The 17127-nt window shown below is 36.2% G+C and overlaps 1 protein-coding gene across 5 annotated transcripts in view; it reads left to right on the top strand.

The window, feature by feature from the left end:
* Positions 1-17127, top strand: part of LRP2 (LDL receptor related protein 2) — a 118675-nt gene that overhangs the window by 30159 nt on the left and 71389 nt on the right. For all 5 annotated transcript variants that reach the window (XM_042041133.1, XM_042041132.1, XM_042041131.1 and 2 more), the window contains exons 8-21: positions 193-336; positions 1747-1866; positions 3561-3689; positions 4830-4999; positions 7239-7462; positions 8239-8445; positions 9433-9635; positions 10269-10409; positions 11308-11511; positions 12382-12574; positions 13742-13867; positions 14162-14292; positions 15073-15210; positions 16110-16391. In XM_042041133.1, coding sequence (XP_041897067.1) covers positions 193-336; positions 1747-1866; positions 3561-3689; positions 4830-4999; positions 7239-7462; positions 8239-8445; positions 9433-9635; positions 10269-10409; positions 11308-11511; positions 12382-12574; positions 13742-13867; positions 14162-14292; positions 15073-15210; positions 16110-16391 — 2412 coding nt within the window. The remainder of the gene's footprint in view (positions 1-192; positions 337-1746; positions 1867-3560; positions 3690-4829; positions 5000-7238; positions 7463-8238; positions 8446-9432; positions 9636-10268; positions 10410-11307; positions 11512-12381; positions 12575-13741; positions 13868-14161; positions 14293-15072; positions 15211-16109; positions 16392-17127) is intronic.

Raw genomic sequence — 17127 nt, 5'->3', positions numbered from 1 at the left:
ATTGTAGTTTGAACGTAAAAGAAAGCATGACAAGTAAGTATATGTAATGTTTCTTCATAGTCTTTTCCAACTGTGTGCAAGAAAAAAACCTGAATATCGAAGGATAGAGATGCTGTGGGAAGCTGTTAGAGAAGAAATTTTAAGTAATATTTGAAACAGACTCTTTATTATTCTTGTTTTTCATTTCCCTAGAAAGTGGTCGCCATGAATGCTACCCAGGAGAGTGGGCTTGCCCTGGATCAGGGCATTGCATTCCAATTGGGAAAGTGTGTGATGGAGCTGTAGACTGCCCTGAAGGAGAAGATGAAACTAACATCACTGCAGGCAGACAGTGCAGTATGTATTAGAATAAAAAACAAACACAGAATAGCAGAAATATCAGTACTGATATCTTTTTACATTCACCTTTTGTCTCCTAAACAATACTGAAATTTCGGAAGCTCACTATTTTCACTGGCACTGTTTTGACTGGATGATCTGAAAGAGACATATATGCTGCAAAAGACCATTTCTTTTGTAAAATTTTTACATGAAATTTTCGAATAAGGATTTTAACTTGCTCTCCGTACCCTATAATATGTTCACAAAGTCAGGGAAAGGTGTGCTATATCCCTTCTGTATTTAAATGTCTATTTGTCCCTTTGTGTAAGAAGTAATGTTTTGTACTGATCAGAACACAGCATTGCATCAGTATATCCTAAGCTTTGACTAATTCACTTTAAAGACTAGAATTTCAAAAAATATATTTGACCTGGGATGTATGTTTACGCCGTTAGTGGTACACTGTTTTTTTCTGTTGGATGCAAATGAGCATGCATAGTTCCTGTTAATTTCACTCTAATCCTACGAATATTGAATCCTTCTGAGGACGAGGACTGATGTATTTTAATTTCTAGGAAGATAAAAATTCCTATGAACAAAATCATGCCTTTTTGGGATAAGAGGGCAGAAAAAATAAGAGGAAATGAAACCTTATTGTAAAAAAGCACGCCTTGTTTTGCTGAGTGGTTTGGTAGTTACAGAAGAAATGAACTGCAAAGCAAGGCATTTAACAGAAGAAATTGAGGAAAAGGAAAATGCTGACTTCCACTTCCTACTTTTTCAAATGTATTATAATCATAACTTATTTGCCTATCACTGAATTATTAAATAGCAGTACAAGGAAAAGGAGAAGTAGTGAAGGAAAAAGAGAAAAAGGAGAGAGAGAAAGAGAGAGAGGAGGAAAGGATAAAGAAGTGTTTTTCTATGAACACAATGCAAACAGTATATTCTAATATATTGGAGTAATATATATTTTCTTCTTAATATAACGTAGTAGAGGTTTTACGCATAGAAGAGTAAATGATGAGGCTACATGCCAAGAGATGGAGCTCAAGGATATGTTGCTCACAAGTAGATCTTGTGAGTTCTGGTGCATTGCAGATGGCTTCCTCTGTTCACCTTTATACACAGCACTTACCATTGGTGGTTCATATAAGATTGATGCTTATCCTTTAACTCTGTTCTAAAAACCTATTAAAAACAGTACCTTATCTTCTGTGTTCCATGCCCTTGCTTGCATGTATGTAAATATGTGTGATTTTGTGGAACTTTGCACATAATTTTCTCTGTTGGTTAGTTTTAAGAGTCTGTACTTGAAATCGAAGGCTCATCATCGAAATGTTTTCATTTTGTAACTCTTACTAAGTCAGAAAGCTGTTCTACTGGTAATAGGTGTGTTTCTGAAATATTTTATTTCCCTTTCAGATGTGTCACGCTGCGCTGCGCTGAGTTGCCAGTATCGCTGTCATTCCTCTCCATTAGGAGGGATGTGCTATTGCCCTGCAGGATATACAATAAGTAGCAATGACAGTCGTACTTGTATTGGTGAGTAAAGTCCAGTGATTAGAGATATCTAGTACCTTCTCACAACTCATTGGGAAAGTTTGGATTCCAGGAAGGCAAGTAAATTTGAATTGGGTGGACGTACTAGCAAATAGAAAATCTCAGGAGTCAGCAAATGTATGAAAATTTTTAGTAGCACAATGGCAGCATGGTGACACAGAAACAAACTGGAGAGATATCATAAAGACCTTTTTCACTTACACCTAAAGACATAGTGACGGCATGATTAGGTTTAAAAATATGTACTATTGGATTGCTGGTTTATTATCAAAATTTTTTCTGGTCTTTAAGTGTTTACATAGAGAGAGTTTGTTTCTGCCTCAGCGATGTGTGTTGTATGCCTGAAAAAACAGTTAAGGGTGTTAAATTGTTTGTTACTTTTGGAAAGTGGCTGTATATGAAGACAGCAGAACATTAGACTTGAAAATAAAAAGGGTGCTTTGTATTTGCACTATGGAAAGGCTGTGTCTTCTGTGGGATTCCAGTATATACATAATTTACATGAAAAAGAAGAATATTTACAAGAATGTAAAGGTAATTGTAAAGCTGCTGTAACTTGGTAGCTCAAATGATTTATCTCAGTAGCTGGAAATAGAGTGACTTCAGTATCATGAAAGTTAGCACTGCCTAATAAAGTAAACAGGGTAAATATCTGTTATGAGTTTTCAACCCCAGCTATGGTGTTTTTTTTATTAAAAGTATTTCAGATGCTCAGTCTTTAATGAGATTTTTGTATTTTTGAGACTACTGAGTGGCCTAAGGCTGTATAAGCTGCAATGGCAGAATGGTTGCTCTTTGTAGAGACAGAGAAATAAGGCACAAAATTTCCTCCATTTTTGCACACTTTTGTGGGAAATACATGAAGGATACATTTCCAAACCCGGTGCAGTCTCAGTGAGCCTTCTGTTGTTTTTTAACTGCCCTGTAAACCTAGTTATCTGACTCTGGCTTGTAAATCTGAGTCAATGTATTCTGGTTTGCTGAAATCTAGGCATATATTTGTCATCGGAGCAAAACTTATGATGAAGGAATGGCTGACAGTCAGTACTGTATAGTTCCAGATCTTAGTACTCTGTGTATACGGTATTTTGCATGCCAAAAGGAACTTTTGCTTGCTGGTTCTGGTACACAGACAGCTTTTAATTGTAAATCAGATACCTGTTAGCATGGTACTAAACCTGAGCTAATAAGCACTGCCTTCTAGTAGGACTTAAAGACTTGAGCTCTGCACTGACATAAAGATGGTGCTCACCTTCAAAGTGAGCTTAAATCCAGCCAAGTCTTGGTGTGTGCCAAGTGTATAAATGTGTTGCAGGAAAAATACTGCGTAGACATATTCTGCATTGTGGAAAGTAGACAATTACATCCCTTCAAACAATTTTTCCTTTTCTCCTGAAAGGTGTGGTTTAGATTTTTTTTGATTGGTTAGCTAGGTTTTTTGGGGGGGATGGGGAGGCAGAAGTGCAGGTAGTTCCTTGGGCAGGAAACACAGGTTTTTTGTTATCCAGAAATACAAAACGAAACATTGTGGAAAAAACATGCAAACCCTCTCTCTTCATGCTGTAGTTTTGCAAGTAGATATAAAGCAAGCAGAGAGGACAAACTTGCAGCTTCTTAATTATGACATCAGTTTTATACACAAAATTTTTTATAAATATGCCTTATTCACTTGACAGATTTTGATGACTGTCAGATGTGGGGTGTCTGTGACCAGCTGTGTGAGGATCGTGTGGGACATCACCAGTGCCACTGTGTAGAAGGTTATTTCCTAGAGCATCACCGGCACTGTCGGGCCAACACTTCAGGTTAGTGCACTTCAAGTGTCTTGCTGAGCAAATAGACAGAGCTAGGTAAAATGGGGTAGTTTCCATGTCTGTGCCATACAGCTCCCTTTGATTTTAACTCTGCCCCTAAGGACCTATGATCAGGACAGCTTCGAGAATATGGGCAAATATCAGAACTCTGCATCTGACGAGTAGGTTGGTGTTGATTGCCTCATCAGGGCTGCTTCTCCTCTAATCAACAAGTGTCTTCTAGGCTCCATTGCTTTTTCATCACTCCTGACTTCTGCAGAGTTTGGAGGTTATTGCCAGAGCACTCCCAAACAAAAAGAATTCTTGTTTCTGTGGGAGGCAGTTTTCTGTCATGCTCTCTATGGAACGTAGTGCGATCAAGAAATCACGAAACCTCTTTTTTCTAGAACTGTGCCAGAAGATGGTTTTGCTGAATGGTGAGATCGAACACTTGCCTGTGAGAGAAGCCATGCTCTTGGCTTTAAGTGACCCAGAGTCTGAACTCTGCAAGAGTACTTGCCTCTCAAGAGTATAGTTCCTCATCAGCTGTAGGCTGCTGCTCCTGACCTCCTGGTCTGTTCTGAAAGCAGGCCCTGGGAAACTCTTCTTTGTGGAGGTGTAATGTCATAACAGGCTTTTGTGTAAGGCAGGTGTCCCTGCCTGCAGAAGATCAGTGGGAATGGGAGTTCCTGCTTGCATAGCTGATTAGCAGTCTTCTTTCTTAGAAAAGCAAGAACTGCTCAGTTCCCTCCCCTTCCTTCTTTCTTCAGCCACATCTATGGACCAGTCTTCATCTCACAATTTTCTAAGTATTTCTCTCTTATAAATGGGAGAATTTTGTACCTGCTATAAGTCACTTTAGCTTTAATAGAAATCGTCTTTTGGTGTTTAGATGCACAGGGGTTTTATAAAAGTTTTATCTGGTAGGGCTTTAAATAGCTGTTCCTGCCTGATTTGCTCTGAGTGTACAAACCAAAGGCAAATCACAGAAAGATAGTACTCACAATAGAAACATTTATACAGATAGTAGTCTGAGTACCTATTTAAAACCTTCTGTCCAGTGTGTATGAACCAGTATGTATGTATTGCAATGCCCCTTTGCAAAATATCTTGCCTGCAGAGTAATCGTATCTTTGTCACCCCTGCTTTCAGCTGGTGTTGCATCAATTATTTTTTCCAATGGCCGTGATTTACTGATTGGAGATCTTTATGGAAGAAATTTTCGTACTTTGGTGCAGTCACAGAATCGTGGGATTGCAGTTGGAGTGGACTTTCACTTTTACCTGCACAGAATCTTTTGGACCGATACGGTGCAAGATAAGGTTGGTAGAAATTTCAAGAAGAATATATTTCTGTGTATCTGTAAGTAGAGAACTGCAAGAGGCAGAATGTGTTGATAGGCCCTCATTTTTGAGAGCCAAAGCTGGCTGTGTTTTTGTTTTCTAACAAAAAAGCTCCTTGAAATGTTTTATGTTAATGACTGCATTTTTTCAACTATACTATTACACGTGACATATTAAACAAAGAATCCTATTATATGGGAATGTCTTGAGCAACTTTTAATTTTACATGAGACTCAGTCCAAAAAACTAATTAAGAGAAATAGTAGACATTCTTTCAAAACGAAGCAAATTTTTCTTGGTAATTTTTGAAACATGATAATTTAAAATGTAAAAGCTGTGTGCCTTCCAAGATGATAAAAATCAGATTTCTTCATATACTTCAAATGGCACTGTAATTGAGCTTGAATAACAAATATTGACAGTATTTTGTGTAATGAGCCAATATTGTGTTACCTTTTTCTTTCTTTTTTTTTTTTTTTTTTTTGAAGAGAGATTATTTTAGCTTCGAGATACAGTAGAGCAGAGTAATTTAAAAAAACAGTCTGGAGACTCTCGTGGAAGTTGGATGGCACCCTTGTTCTTTTTCTCTGTGCATAACTGATGGAAACCAAAAAAGTCTTAGGTCAAATGCTGAAACTCCACAATATTCGTCCTCACATTGATTGTCATGCAGTGTGAAGGAGAATCTGTGACCCGGCTCTTGCTGACACCACTAAATGGATCAATTTGGTCTCACTGTCATTATTCTGAATCCACACATAAGACATGTAATAAAAAATATAGTTCTCACTACAATTCCATGCTGGTTCTGTGGGAAAGAACATTCACTGCATGGCTGTCAAGTAGGACAAGATTTGTATGCACAATTTTTGACTTGTTCACAATTCTGGCATTTTTATTGAGGCTGTAGTAGGTTCCCATTGCTTCCCATTGTCAATGGCTGAATTTAGTCACAGTCAAATCTGCACTTTTATGAGACAGGAGATTTATTCTGTCTTTATAATAGGTATAAATAAAAGATAATATGGGGTTTTTCACTGCACACCCCAGGTGGTCAGGACTGCCTTTTTATCTGCCCCAATATAGTTTAATCCTAATTAATTAATTAAGATTAATTAATCTAATTAAATCCTAGCTAGAATATCCAGATGAAGACAATCGCATTTAGAATTTCCTTAAATGAGGAATATTTCCACCTGATGTCTTAAAATAATGATATTACTAGGCATTTTTTTGTCTTTTTTTTCCCTAGGCTTAAGATGTAAAGTAAACCAGAAAATTGTGGGTTGTGTTTTGCATCATCTTTATCTCATTTAGTGTACTGCGTGATAACCTAATGCCCATAAGCTCTTTTATCAACAGGGTTGCCAAAGAACAGAGTAGACAGTTACGTGGTTATCTTGATTATCGTTACCTGGAACTGAAGTATCTTTGAAATGATACAACTCTTTCAGCTCTTATTTTTCTTGTGCATATTTGCTTGGTAGTCTGTATTTTCATTTAAATGCATTCCAAATCTCATGCTGTTGTTCAAAAAAAAAAAAAAAAATCTACATTTTCCTATTACCCAGTGTTATAATCACACAATTACTATATATGTAAAATTACCGTGTTTGGACTGTTTGCTTCATGTAGCTCTGAGCTTCCTTGTAAAATAACACCACCATTCCTCTGGGCAGGATGCTGTTAAAATTAGCCTTAGATAAAGGAGACCACAAGGAGACCTCCTTTCTGTGAGGATGGAGAGCTTTCCCTTTCTTTCTTCATTTTGCCATTTCCCCTTAGTGGTTGCTGTAGTAAGAGCTCCTCCTCTTGTTTCTGGCCACCGTTGAGAGCTTTACCAAAACATTTTCATTTGTTTTCAATCAATGAAAATACTGGGTTTTTCTAGATTCCTGGAAAGCAAATGCACTTTCCTCATTTTTTTTTTTTTTAACCAGCAATTAGTCACGTTTGCTAAAGGACAAGGCTATTTCACTTGGTTATCTTGTCCATTTTGCAGAAATGCTAGTTGAAGGCAAGCTTCCTGCAATTCTTGCATTGCTTTCCAGATTTTTGCAAAAATTCCTAACCTAAGGAATAACATAGAGGGTAACTTGGTTGTATCTGGTGGCCAATTGTGGATTTGTGCTCAATGTGATGATAAAAGACAAATACCATGTGTCTTGTGATTACCAAAACATCATGTGGGCACTGACAATGTATGTATTGTTTTCAGGTTTTTTCTATTAATATTGATGGCTCTGATTTCCAAGAAGTTTTGAATGTTTCAGTTGACACACCTGAAAATCTAGCAGTGGATTGGGTTAACAATAAGCTATATGTGGTTGAAACCAGTGTGAACAGAATAGATATGGTTAACTTGGATGGAACAAACCGTGTGACTCTTATTGCTGAAAATCTTGGAAATCCTAGAGGAATAGCACTTGATCCAACTGTTGGGTAAGTGATACTTATCAGATAATGGTAAAAGATGTCAGAAATTCCTTTATCCCCATGTAAAAGGAAGACAAGTAAGAAACAGCAAGAGTGATCATTTTAGAACCAGATATAAAATATTTTAAACATTTGCATTCTATCCTAACCTATTCTGCACCTTAAATTATGAGAGAGCTCTACAATGCCTTTATTGCTAATGTGTGGGATCTGTTTCATGGCTGGAGTTGTGTGTGCATGAGCAGCACTGAAAATGGGACCTGTGGAATTGCCCTGCAGAGGAGCATTATCCTTAAAGATTCCAATTGTGATACCATCCACAGATGTCCTACTGTCTGAAATAAAGAGATGGAATGAAGCTAAGAAAGTTAGTGTCTTCTAACCCATATGCTTCAGAAGTATATGTGAGCCATGAAAACATGGATCTTCAGAGAACAGGAAGAGGAATTTCATGCAACTTGTTTTCATGGCTGCTGCTTTCATGATATGACTATTTGTCACTGGCTTATTTCTGGCAGTAAACTTAAGTCTGTGATTTAATAAGGAATATCAGTATTAATGAGGTCTTTTGGGTGAAAGCATGCTTCTTTATGGATTTATTCTATAAAAGAAAATGCAAATTACTTCTTGTGTAAAAAGTGTAAAGTATGTTTTCATAGTATGCCAGCTGAGAAACAAACTCTGTTCTGAAAGAGTGCTGGTTTTAAATTCCATGTAAAACACTGGGTTTCGTATAAAATCTCAAGGAAATGTGACCTTTTTTCTTTTTTATCTCTTTATAGTTATTTGTTTTTCTCAGACTGGGACAGTCTGTCTGGTGATCCTAAAGTGGAAAGGGCCTTCATGGATGGCACAAATCGTCAGGATTTGATAAAAACAAAATTAGGCTGGCCTGCTGGAATAACTCTGGATATTGTGTCAAAGAGACTTTACTGGGTTGACAGCCGGTTTGATTACATTGAGACTGTAACTTATGATGGACTTCAAAGGTAGGCGAAACATTATTCCTTGGAGGCTACAGATACACTGATTATTTTGTATCTGGTTCAAAAAAGGATTGTCTAACAAGACGAGATACACAAAGGATGAAAATTACAACATAATGAATGTGATGCACTTTTGTCTCTATTGTGTCATGCTACTTCTAGACAGTCTTTAATTCATCATTCTTTGCTATTTTTTGACCTTGAATACCTCTTGCCCTTATTATATAATGTACATTTTATAGTCCACCAGTACAGTACATATTTTTAAAGCATTTGCTTTTAAAGCATTTATTTCAATGATATTCATTATCTTCCATCATAATCTCTGCATTTTTTTTGCTGAATGAATTTATAGGAAATACTCCACTTCAAAACACTAATTTGTGTGATAGGTATTAAATGCTTTTCTTACATTTTATGTCTTTGCTGTCAAAAATTAAGTCAACATTCACCCTGTTATGATGCTGGGGAGACTAAATGACAGCATGCAAGAAGGGAGTCCTTGAGTTTTTATGGGACTGTGTCTTACAGCATAGTGTTGTTTAGAAGCCTGCTTATCTCTGCTTCTGTGATTAGTATCACTTACTCAAACACAAGAAAAAAAGTCCCCTTTAGTATACTTTCTATGTATTGACTTGAAAAACAGTCTTCTGCTCATTTGACATGTTTATTGTTCAAGGTATTTTTTCATTTATTAAATTATAACATTAATGTTGGTATCTTTTCTCCTCTCATCCTCGCTCATTGTGTTTCTTGGAATTTTCTAACCCTTTTGCTCTATTTTTACTGCTGTATCCTTTAGGTTGATGAACTGTGTATGTTTAGCTTTATCTCTTCAGTTCATTTGGTCGTTTTCATTTGTACTTTAGTAGCTTCTCTGTTGAAGCAAAAGCTAGTGAATGAATTAAAAATACTGTATCCCTTCTTCTGTTAATAATGTTATTTTCTAGGTAATATTTCATAAATAATTTTAAATCATCTTTATAACAGGAGAACAGTAGCTCATGGAGGCTCACTGATTCCTCATCCGTATGGAATCACTTTGTTTGAACACAATGTTTATTTCACTGATTGGACCAAAATGGCAGTGGTGAAAGCTAACAAATTTTCAGAGTCTAACCCTCAAGTGATCTACCAGTCTTCACTGAGACCTTATGGAGTGACAGTTTACCATGCTGCCAGGCAGCCATTTGGTAAGACCATAAGTAAGATTATGAAGGGAGGTTTAGGAACTATGTTACCAAAAACTGGTAAAAATTATGAGACTTTTACTTTGCTGTAAGGAACTATAATTATGATATATAAATTTGTATTGTAAAACTGGGCTGATTTTTATCACACAGTTGTTTCATCCAACTCTTGTAGCTAATGAACGGTCAAATGCAACATTTAAGAGTAGGGGGAGCTTTATAAATAGACTGATACTTGGTGGAGTCAAACCTGTAGGTTTGAGCAGTATTAGTGTTTGGAAATTTTTCCCTCAACACTGCAATGAATGCAATGAAAATGCTACCAGTATTCAATGAATCCTGCGAGATACAATTCTGAAGTAGGTTTATGTGCAGAAGACTATAGCCCAAATTATGTCCTTAATGCTGTGTGCTGAGTGTCTCTGTACAGAGCAGAATTCCTTGAATCATGGTTACCTCTGATGTGATTTCAGTGCATTTCAGGGTAGAACTGGTGGGGTATGTTTTCTGTGTGATGTAACTCTCACATAGTCCACATGATTTATTGTGGATGTTGAAAAAAATCCTGAAAAATCAAGATAATTATGTCATTAGGTTAATAGAAGAAGTTTTAATTCTATCTGTATTATTTTCCAGTAAGAAATCCTTGTGGAAGCAATAATGGGGGATGTGAACAGATCTGCGTTCTCAGCCACAAAACAGATAACGATGGCCTAGGTTATCGCTGTAGGTGTATTCTGGGCTTTGACCTACATGTGGATGGACGACATTGTGTTGGTGAGAAAATGCCTTGGAAATAATGCTACTCCATTAGCTCTAGAGCTACTTCTAGAACATCCTTCCTCTCTTCAATAGCTTCAATATATTGAGGGCTTCACGTCTTTTCACAACTGTTTCTGACAGCTTTAACTGTAATCATTTCTGCTGATGTTCATTTCAAGCCACAACTTAAACTCACCTCCTTTAATGAGGATTTTAAGAGAGTTAGATGTGGAATACATGTAGACAGCTGTATGATTAAGCTCTTAATCCTGAAATCAAGCATGAATACTTGCTAATATGCAGATTTTGTGCTATTTTGAGCACATAAGCCTGCTTTCCTGTGCAGTAATGTGCAGATTAGGTTGGTCTTCTCCCTTTGAACACATATGGCAAGAATATGAGATTCAGTTTTGGAGCTGTAGGTTTCCATCAGCAATTTTCTGCTTCCTATTTGAGTGCAGAATTGTCACAGATGCAGGTCTACTATGACTGTCTACTGACAAATTAAGTCATATATGTTGTCTCTAATTTTACTATTTGGCTATGCATTTATCTGGCTAGCCTTGTTTTATGGAGGCTCCACAGAGCCTGTGAGTTATTTTTTTATAGATGATTGTAAAGAGGGAAGTACAGAAGATGATTTCTGCTTTCATAGGGATAATGCTTGCTTTAAAAGTGTATAGTACCACTGTATCAATGAGAGGAATACTTGACCACATCACCTAATATTCTGGATTGGATTTTGTTTTTCTTCTTCAGTTTTTAGGTCTGTGAGTATTTAAATCCCTATTTTCTCATCCTTCTTTTTTCCACTTCCAGGCTATTAGTGTTGTCAAATTAAAATCTTTTCTTAATGCTCAGGTGTCTCTCTTTGTGAATAAGTAAAGTCTGTGTCTGATTTTTCCTTTCACAGCTGTGCAGCAGTTTCTGCTGTTTTCATCCCAGATGGCAGTGCGGGGAATCCCATTCAATCTCTCCACCCAGGAAGATGTGATCATCCCTGTAACAGGGAGCCCTTCATACTTTGTTGGAATTGACTTCTGTGCTCAGGATGACACAATTTTTTTTTCAGACACAAGTAGAGACATGATCTATAAACAGAAAACTGATGGTTCAGGTGAGAATCATGCTTGGGAATTGCAGAGTAATTATGGTAAGGAGACTAATGTATATTTTTCTAAAAAAACCCGTGAAAAGTCACATTGTGAGATACACAGATAAATCTCAGTGTAACCCCAGTAATGTGGAAAATGTTTCTCAAAAATATTTGTTCAACTAATATTAAACTTGTTGAAGTCTCTTGTTTGACAAACTTTCTGAATGTATTTGGGAAGTAACTATTTGTGGTACTTCACACAACTACTATTTGCCTTCACCAGTCTGTTTATGCAGACAAGTATTCGTTTCAGTAGTAGGAAACTGTGTTTCTATTTTAATTTCCCTATCTGGAGAGCAGGATATTTGCTATGATACTGTAATACAGAAAAAGAACATTTAGTTTGTGAGATTTTTGGAAATCCTATTTTGCTAATGTACAGAATGTTTCTCTCCAATTTATAATGATCAAATGTCAGCATATAATCTTCTGCACTTGTTTGCTGCCTTGGGTCAGGTTAATGGTAGACTGCAGCTGACCATTACTATGCAAAGAGTAAAGTCTGGCTGTTGAGCAAGACGTCCTTACTGCACTGGCCTTACTGACCTTCATTGGTAAAACTCTCAGTGTAAACTTAGTGACAGATTTTTCTCTGACCTTTGGCTAGTCTTTATTTCTCCTCTTTTGCAGCTGAGCTCCTGGACATACACCTTCTTTGTCTAGAGCAAAGGGCACCCCTCCTTCCCCTTGGTTATTGGTCTTTATATGAAGTAGCACAGAGGTAGCACTTTTACTGAGGGGAACCACAAGTTTTGTCAATAGAATACTGCACTCATGTTATTTCCCCAGTTCCTAAACCTTCCCAATCATTATGTGTGTTATAAATTCTAGGAAGAGAGATCTTGACTGCTAATAGAGTGGAAAGTGTTGAGGATTTGGCCTTTGACTGGATCTCAAAGAACCTATACTGGACAGATCCTCGATACAGAAGCATTAGTGTGATGAGGCTGGCAGATAAATCCAGGAGAGCAATTGTTCAGAACTTAAATAATCCTCGCTCAATAGTGGTTCATCCTGTTATTGGGTAAGTTTAGATTCTCATTTTAAACTGTATGTACAAACTTATGGTTTAAACATAACTGATGAGGTTAGACTTACATCTGGTTCTGGATTTCTGTTCTTTTCAAAATACCATCCCTTTTCAGTTGTCTTGTCTTTATTTTGTTTCTTTTATTCCAGCCTAGGATTCAGCATCCAGAGGAAAGGGCAAGGTGAGAGAGAATCCATGTGACAGAAGCACTCGAAAGAATTATCTTTAAAAGCACCATGTATTTTTTCTTTTACTTCTGTTCATTGATAAAAAGGCAAAAGAACTTGGTTTCTTTGTGTCACTCAGCTTAGAAAGCTATTTCTCACAGTTGAAAGATGAAGTTTGCTAAATTGTTTTTTAATATCCTTTCAATTCCCAGACTGCTGACATTGGTTCCATCATTTTCTCTCTCTGAATTTCTTTATTTGAACCACATTGGATACTACTGTCTGTATTTCATAAAGACTTTACAATATGTGACTCCATACATAAAATAAAGCCCTGGTTTTCTTTGATGGAAATGCTTACTTTCAAGTTCCATACTCTGTGTTCTTTGCCAATGCCAAAACAGTGTTTCTTTCACAGCATAGTTTGGCTTTGTAATGTCGTACTACTGAATTTCCTAATTCTTGGATATTGATTTTTCATGAGTAACCAAATAAACTATTTTGAAAGTAATCTCCTAAGAATAATGTTGAACCTGGATCCTTGGATATCCCAACATTTTTTGTTTGCTGCTTCATAAAATTATTTAACATTAACTTCAACTCTTTGCCTGTAAGCATAAGTCAAATGGATCAGGAGAAAATTCTTTTTAATATTCATGCTTGCTTGTAAGTTTTACCTGGAAGATGCATTTTTGATTGATTCTATTTCTCTGTCAGTAATTACATGAGAACCTTAACAATTTTAACCAAGTTATGGATATTTTATATCTAAAGGGCCAAAACACTTCAAAAGGTTCTGGAAATTGTATACAGGATAAATATTAATTGTCAGTATCACTGCCAATTGAGAAGAGGGACAACATGAAATTGTATTTGTTGAAGTTATGTGAAGGATGTGGTACAAAGAAAAATGTTAACGCTGTTTCAAATGTTTGCTCTGTTTAATCACATTATATTATTTAGTTTATGTGTCTTCTGACATGTGTCCTTTCAGGTATATATTCTGGACAGATTGGTTCCGTCCGGCAAAAATCATGAGGGCCTGGAGCGATGGATCCCATGCCTTGCCAATTGTCAATACAACGCTAGGCTGGCCTAATGGCCTCGCCATTGACTGGAGGTAAGGGCAACGCAGGAGACAGGGAAGGTTTTTTTGAGCCAGCATGTTTCTTCCTTTAAACTCTTAGGGATTAAAAACAAAGGAATGATGTCAGATTGCTTGCACTAGCACTCTTATTGAAGACCTTATCTTTCAGTTGGTTGAAAAGCCTTAAAATGTAAGGTTTTCTCAGAATCCCTCCCCACACACCCCAACAGCTTCTTGTAGGTTTAAGATTATTATTTAAGAAAATGCTAGTGCTTCCTAATGGACATAATGTCACTTAAAGAGCTATGACGTTTTCCTTATTTCTAGTTCTCTGAGGTTGTACTGGGTGGATGCTTTTTTTGATAAAATTGAGCACAGCACCTTTGATGGGCTGGACAGACGGACTCTTGAACATATTACTCAGATGACTCACCCATTTGGCCTTACTATTTTTGGAGGTAAGTCTGCCATTGAAAAATATTATCTATTATTATCACCGATTTTTCTTTTCATATGGTGATCTGTGAGTTTGCGACACAAAATGACAGAGATTTTTTAATACTGGTTTTCCCAAAAAAGCACTCCTGGAAATTTCTACTAAAAATATGTATTCAGTACTTCTTGCTCGTTTCTATGTATATTTGGTTTTAATTAATTTTAGACAGATTGGGTGGGTCATGTAATGCAACAAGTCAGATATGCTGTACTAATTATAGCTTTCAAGGTGGGCTATTCATACTGAACAGACAAAGTGAATCACCATTCCAGGGATGGTCAGCATTTCAGGATTTTAATAATTATATGTATTTTTAATAATTCTATGTTTATAAATAATTATATGTAGATTTTATTACTGGATTTATGTTGTCTGTGAAGAAAGATGTCAATATATGACCCCTTTTGATTTTTATTTTTATAAGAATATCTTCAAAAATACTCTAAAGTTTTCTGGAAAGTAGTCTTTATGAATGACTTAAAATTGCCTTGGAATTTGAAATGCTGGTTGGGTTTGTTATATGTCAATTTCAGTAAAATCTGAGAAGGCTTTCCTATGTTATGTCTGCCTGTGACTGAAGCACTTTGACAGCATTATAAGTGGTGAAGGTTCTTTTGTCTTTTTCATGAAACAATTATGAAAAATGGTTAAATTTACATGAAAAGTCTTCTACGGTTTTTTTATTATGCTTGATCTTTTATGTCATATTGCTCTATAATATGTTAAATATTTTTCAAAATAGGTTATGCCTATTTCACTGATTGGAGACTTGGTGGAATAGTCCGAGTGAGGAAGTCTGATGGAGGAGAAATGACTATCATTAGGAGGGGCATTAGTAACATTATGCATGTTAAAGCATACGATGCTCATTCCCAAATAGGTGAGCCCTTTTCTTGTACAGAGGAAAGATGTGAAATAGGGAATAAGACACAAAATGTCAGGACAGCAGATTTCCAGTTTCAGTTCTATAAATGGCTTCACTGAATCGTAACTGATATGCAAGGGAGGCAGCACAGACACTTGCAATCACATGTTGTATCTTTCATTGCTTTGTGACTGGGTGCAATTTCCCTCTACCCTTTCTGTTACTGTACTTAATAACCAAGCAAAATGAACTTATGATTCCATTGTGGTTTGTGTAATTGTATCAGCAACTACAACTTTGTATTTCTCCTCTCCTGGTAGAAGTTTTAGTTAAACTAAACTATTTATTTTGATGAATTGGGTAAATGTTTATTAATCAAATTACTATTCTTCAAGTAATTAGTATTTATAAATCACTAATTTTTCTTATTTTCTGACTTTCCTATTTCCTTAAATTCTATGCAATTCTATGATCTAAGCCAAGGATTTGGTATTGTAGTTAATTTAGTGAAACACCCAATGCTCTCATCAAACATATGATTAAACCTAAGGTTCACTGACTACTTGGTATCCAAAGATTGGATTGGGTCTCCCAGCCTTGGCCAGACAGAGGTTCTCATTTGTGGTAGTATACTTGTTTCCAGACAGTTGCTGAAAAATTCCAGAAAATAGTATGAAATTTAATAGTATGGTTTTGGCTTCCATGAACATTTCTGTCAAGGAAGAGTATATGGAATGCGACACTTATATATTACTGCTACTATTGCTACTACTGCTACTACTTGACCTTGTTTTGCAGTGTATGCAAAACCAGGACTTGCTACAGCACCTTTTTTTATACTTATTATGTACTTTTAATAGTTCCCAAGATGTCATCAGTAGTGTGTATGTTGATCTTCTCTATCACTTTTTAAGGCTCTAACTACTGTAATAGAGGAACAAATCCTAATGGAGACTGCAGCCATTTCTGCTTCCCAGTACCAAACTTCCAGAGAGTTTGTGGGTGTCCTTACGGCATGAAGCTGGCTCCAAATCAACTGACATGTGTTGAAGATCCATCCAATGAGCCACCCACTTTGCAGTGTGGCTCCTATTCATTTTCCTGTGGTAATGGAAGATGTGTGCCTCGACACTATCAGTGTGATGGTGTTGATGATTGTCATGATAACAGTGATGAACAAAATTGTGGTTCTTTAAGTAAGTAATCCTTGTAATCTGCAGTTAGTATTCCTTGTTTGCAGTTCAGGAAATTTAATGAGTCAGTATGGCTTCACTGGAATAAACTCCAGTTTTTTAGGGTTGCATCTGTGAATAAATCCTGAAATCTTCCTGGGAGATTAGTCACTTTGGAAATAACTTGGAATAATTAGTTACTTCAGAAATTATATCATAGTAATACAGGATTCAGTATCAGCCACCTAAACAATGCATGAAAATATTCATATCCCACTATTCTCAAAATTAAATATACAGAGTAACAAAAATTTATTTTCTAAAGAAAAAGGTTGTCTTTATTCTTAAGTTTTTGTAAATTTTGAAAGATACTGGAATATCAATAGCTTGCCTAATTTGGATGCACGGAGAGGAACAAGCCATCTTATGAAAGACTAAGACACTTAAAAAATAGCACCATAAGAAAAATAACAAAACCATATACATTGCCTAACCTTCCTCTAAGATTAAAGCAGCACCTTTTATTTCACTTAACATCAGAATAAAAAATTTGGTTTTGATAATATTTGGGCAATGCTGATCTATTTGTTACATCTGGATTTTAACAGTGAAGTAAATTAAAAGCACATTGGATCATTTCCTGGTTTTACACTAAAATGTCTCACACAAACTATTTTGTTGTTCAAGTAAATTGAGAGAACAGTGGGATAACCATGGCTGATAAGGCATTGAAGAGACGATAAGATACTAAATATATTGA

Source organism: Corvus kubaryi, unplaced genomic scaffold, assembly GCF_017639235.1.
Source record: "Corvus kubaryi isolate FWS band 111438036 unplaced genomic scaffold, C.kubaryi_AGA036_p1.0 37396, whole genome shotgun sequence".
NCBI lineage: Eukaryota > Metazoa > Chordata > Aves > Passeriformes > Corvidae > Corvus > Corvus kubaryi.
The sequence above is the reverse complement of the archived record's forward strand: the minus strand, read 5'-3'. Positions and strand labels throughout refer to the sequence as shown.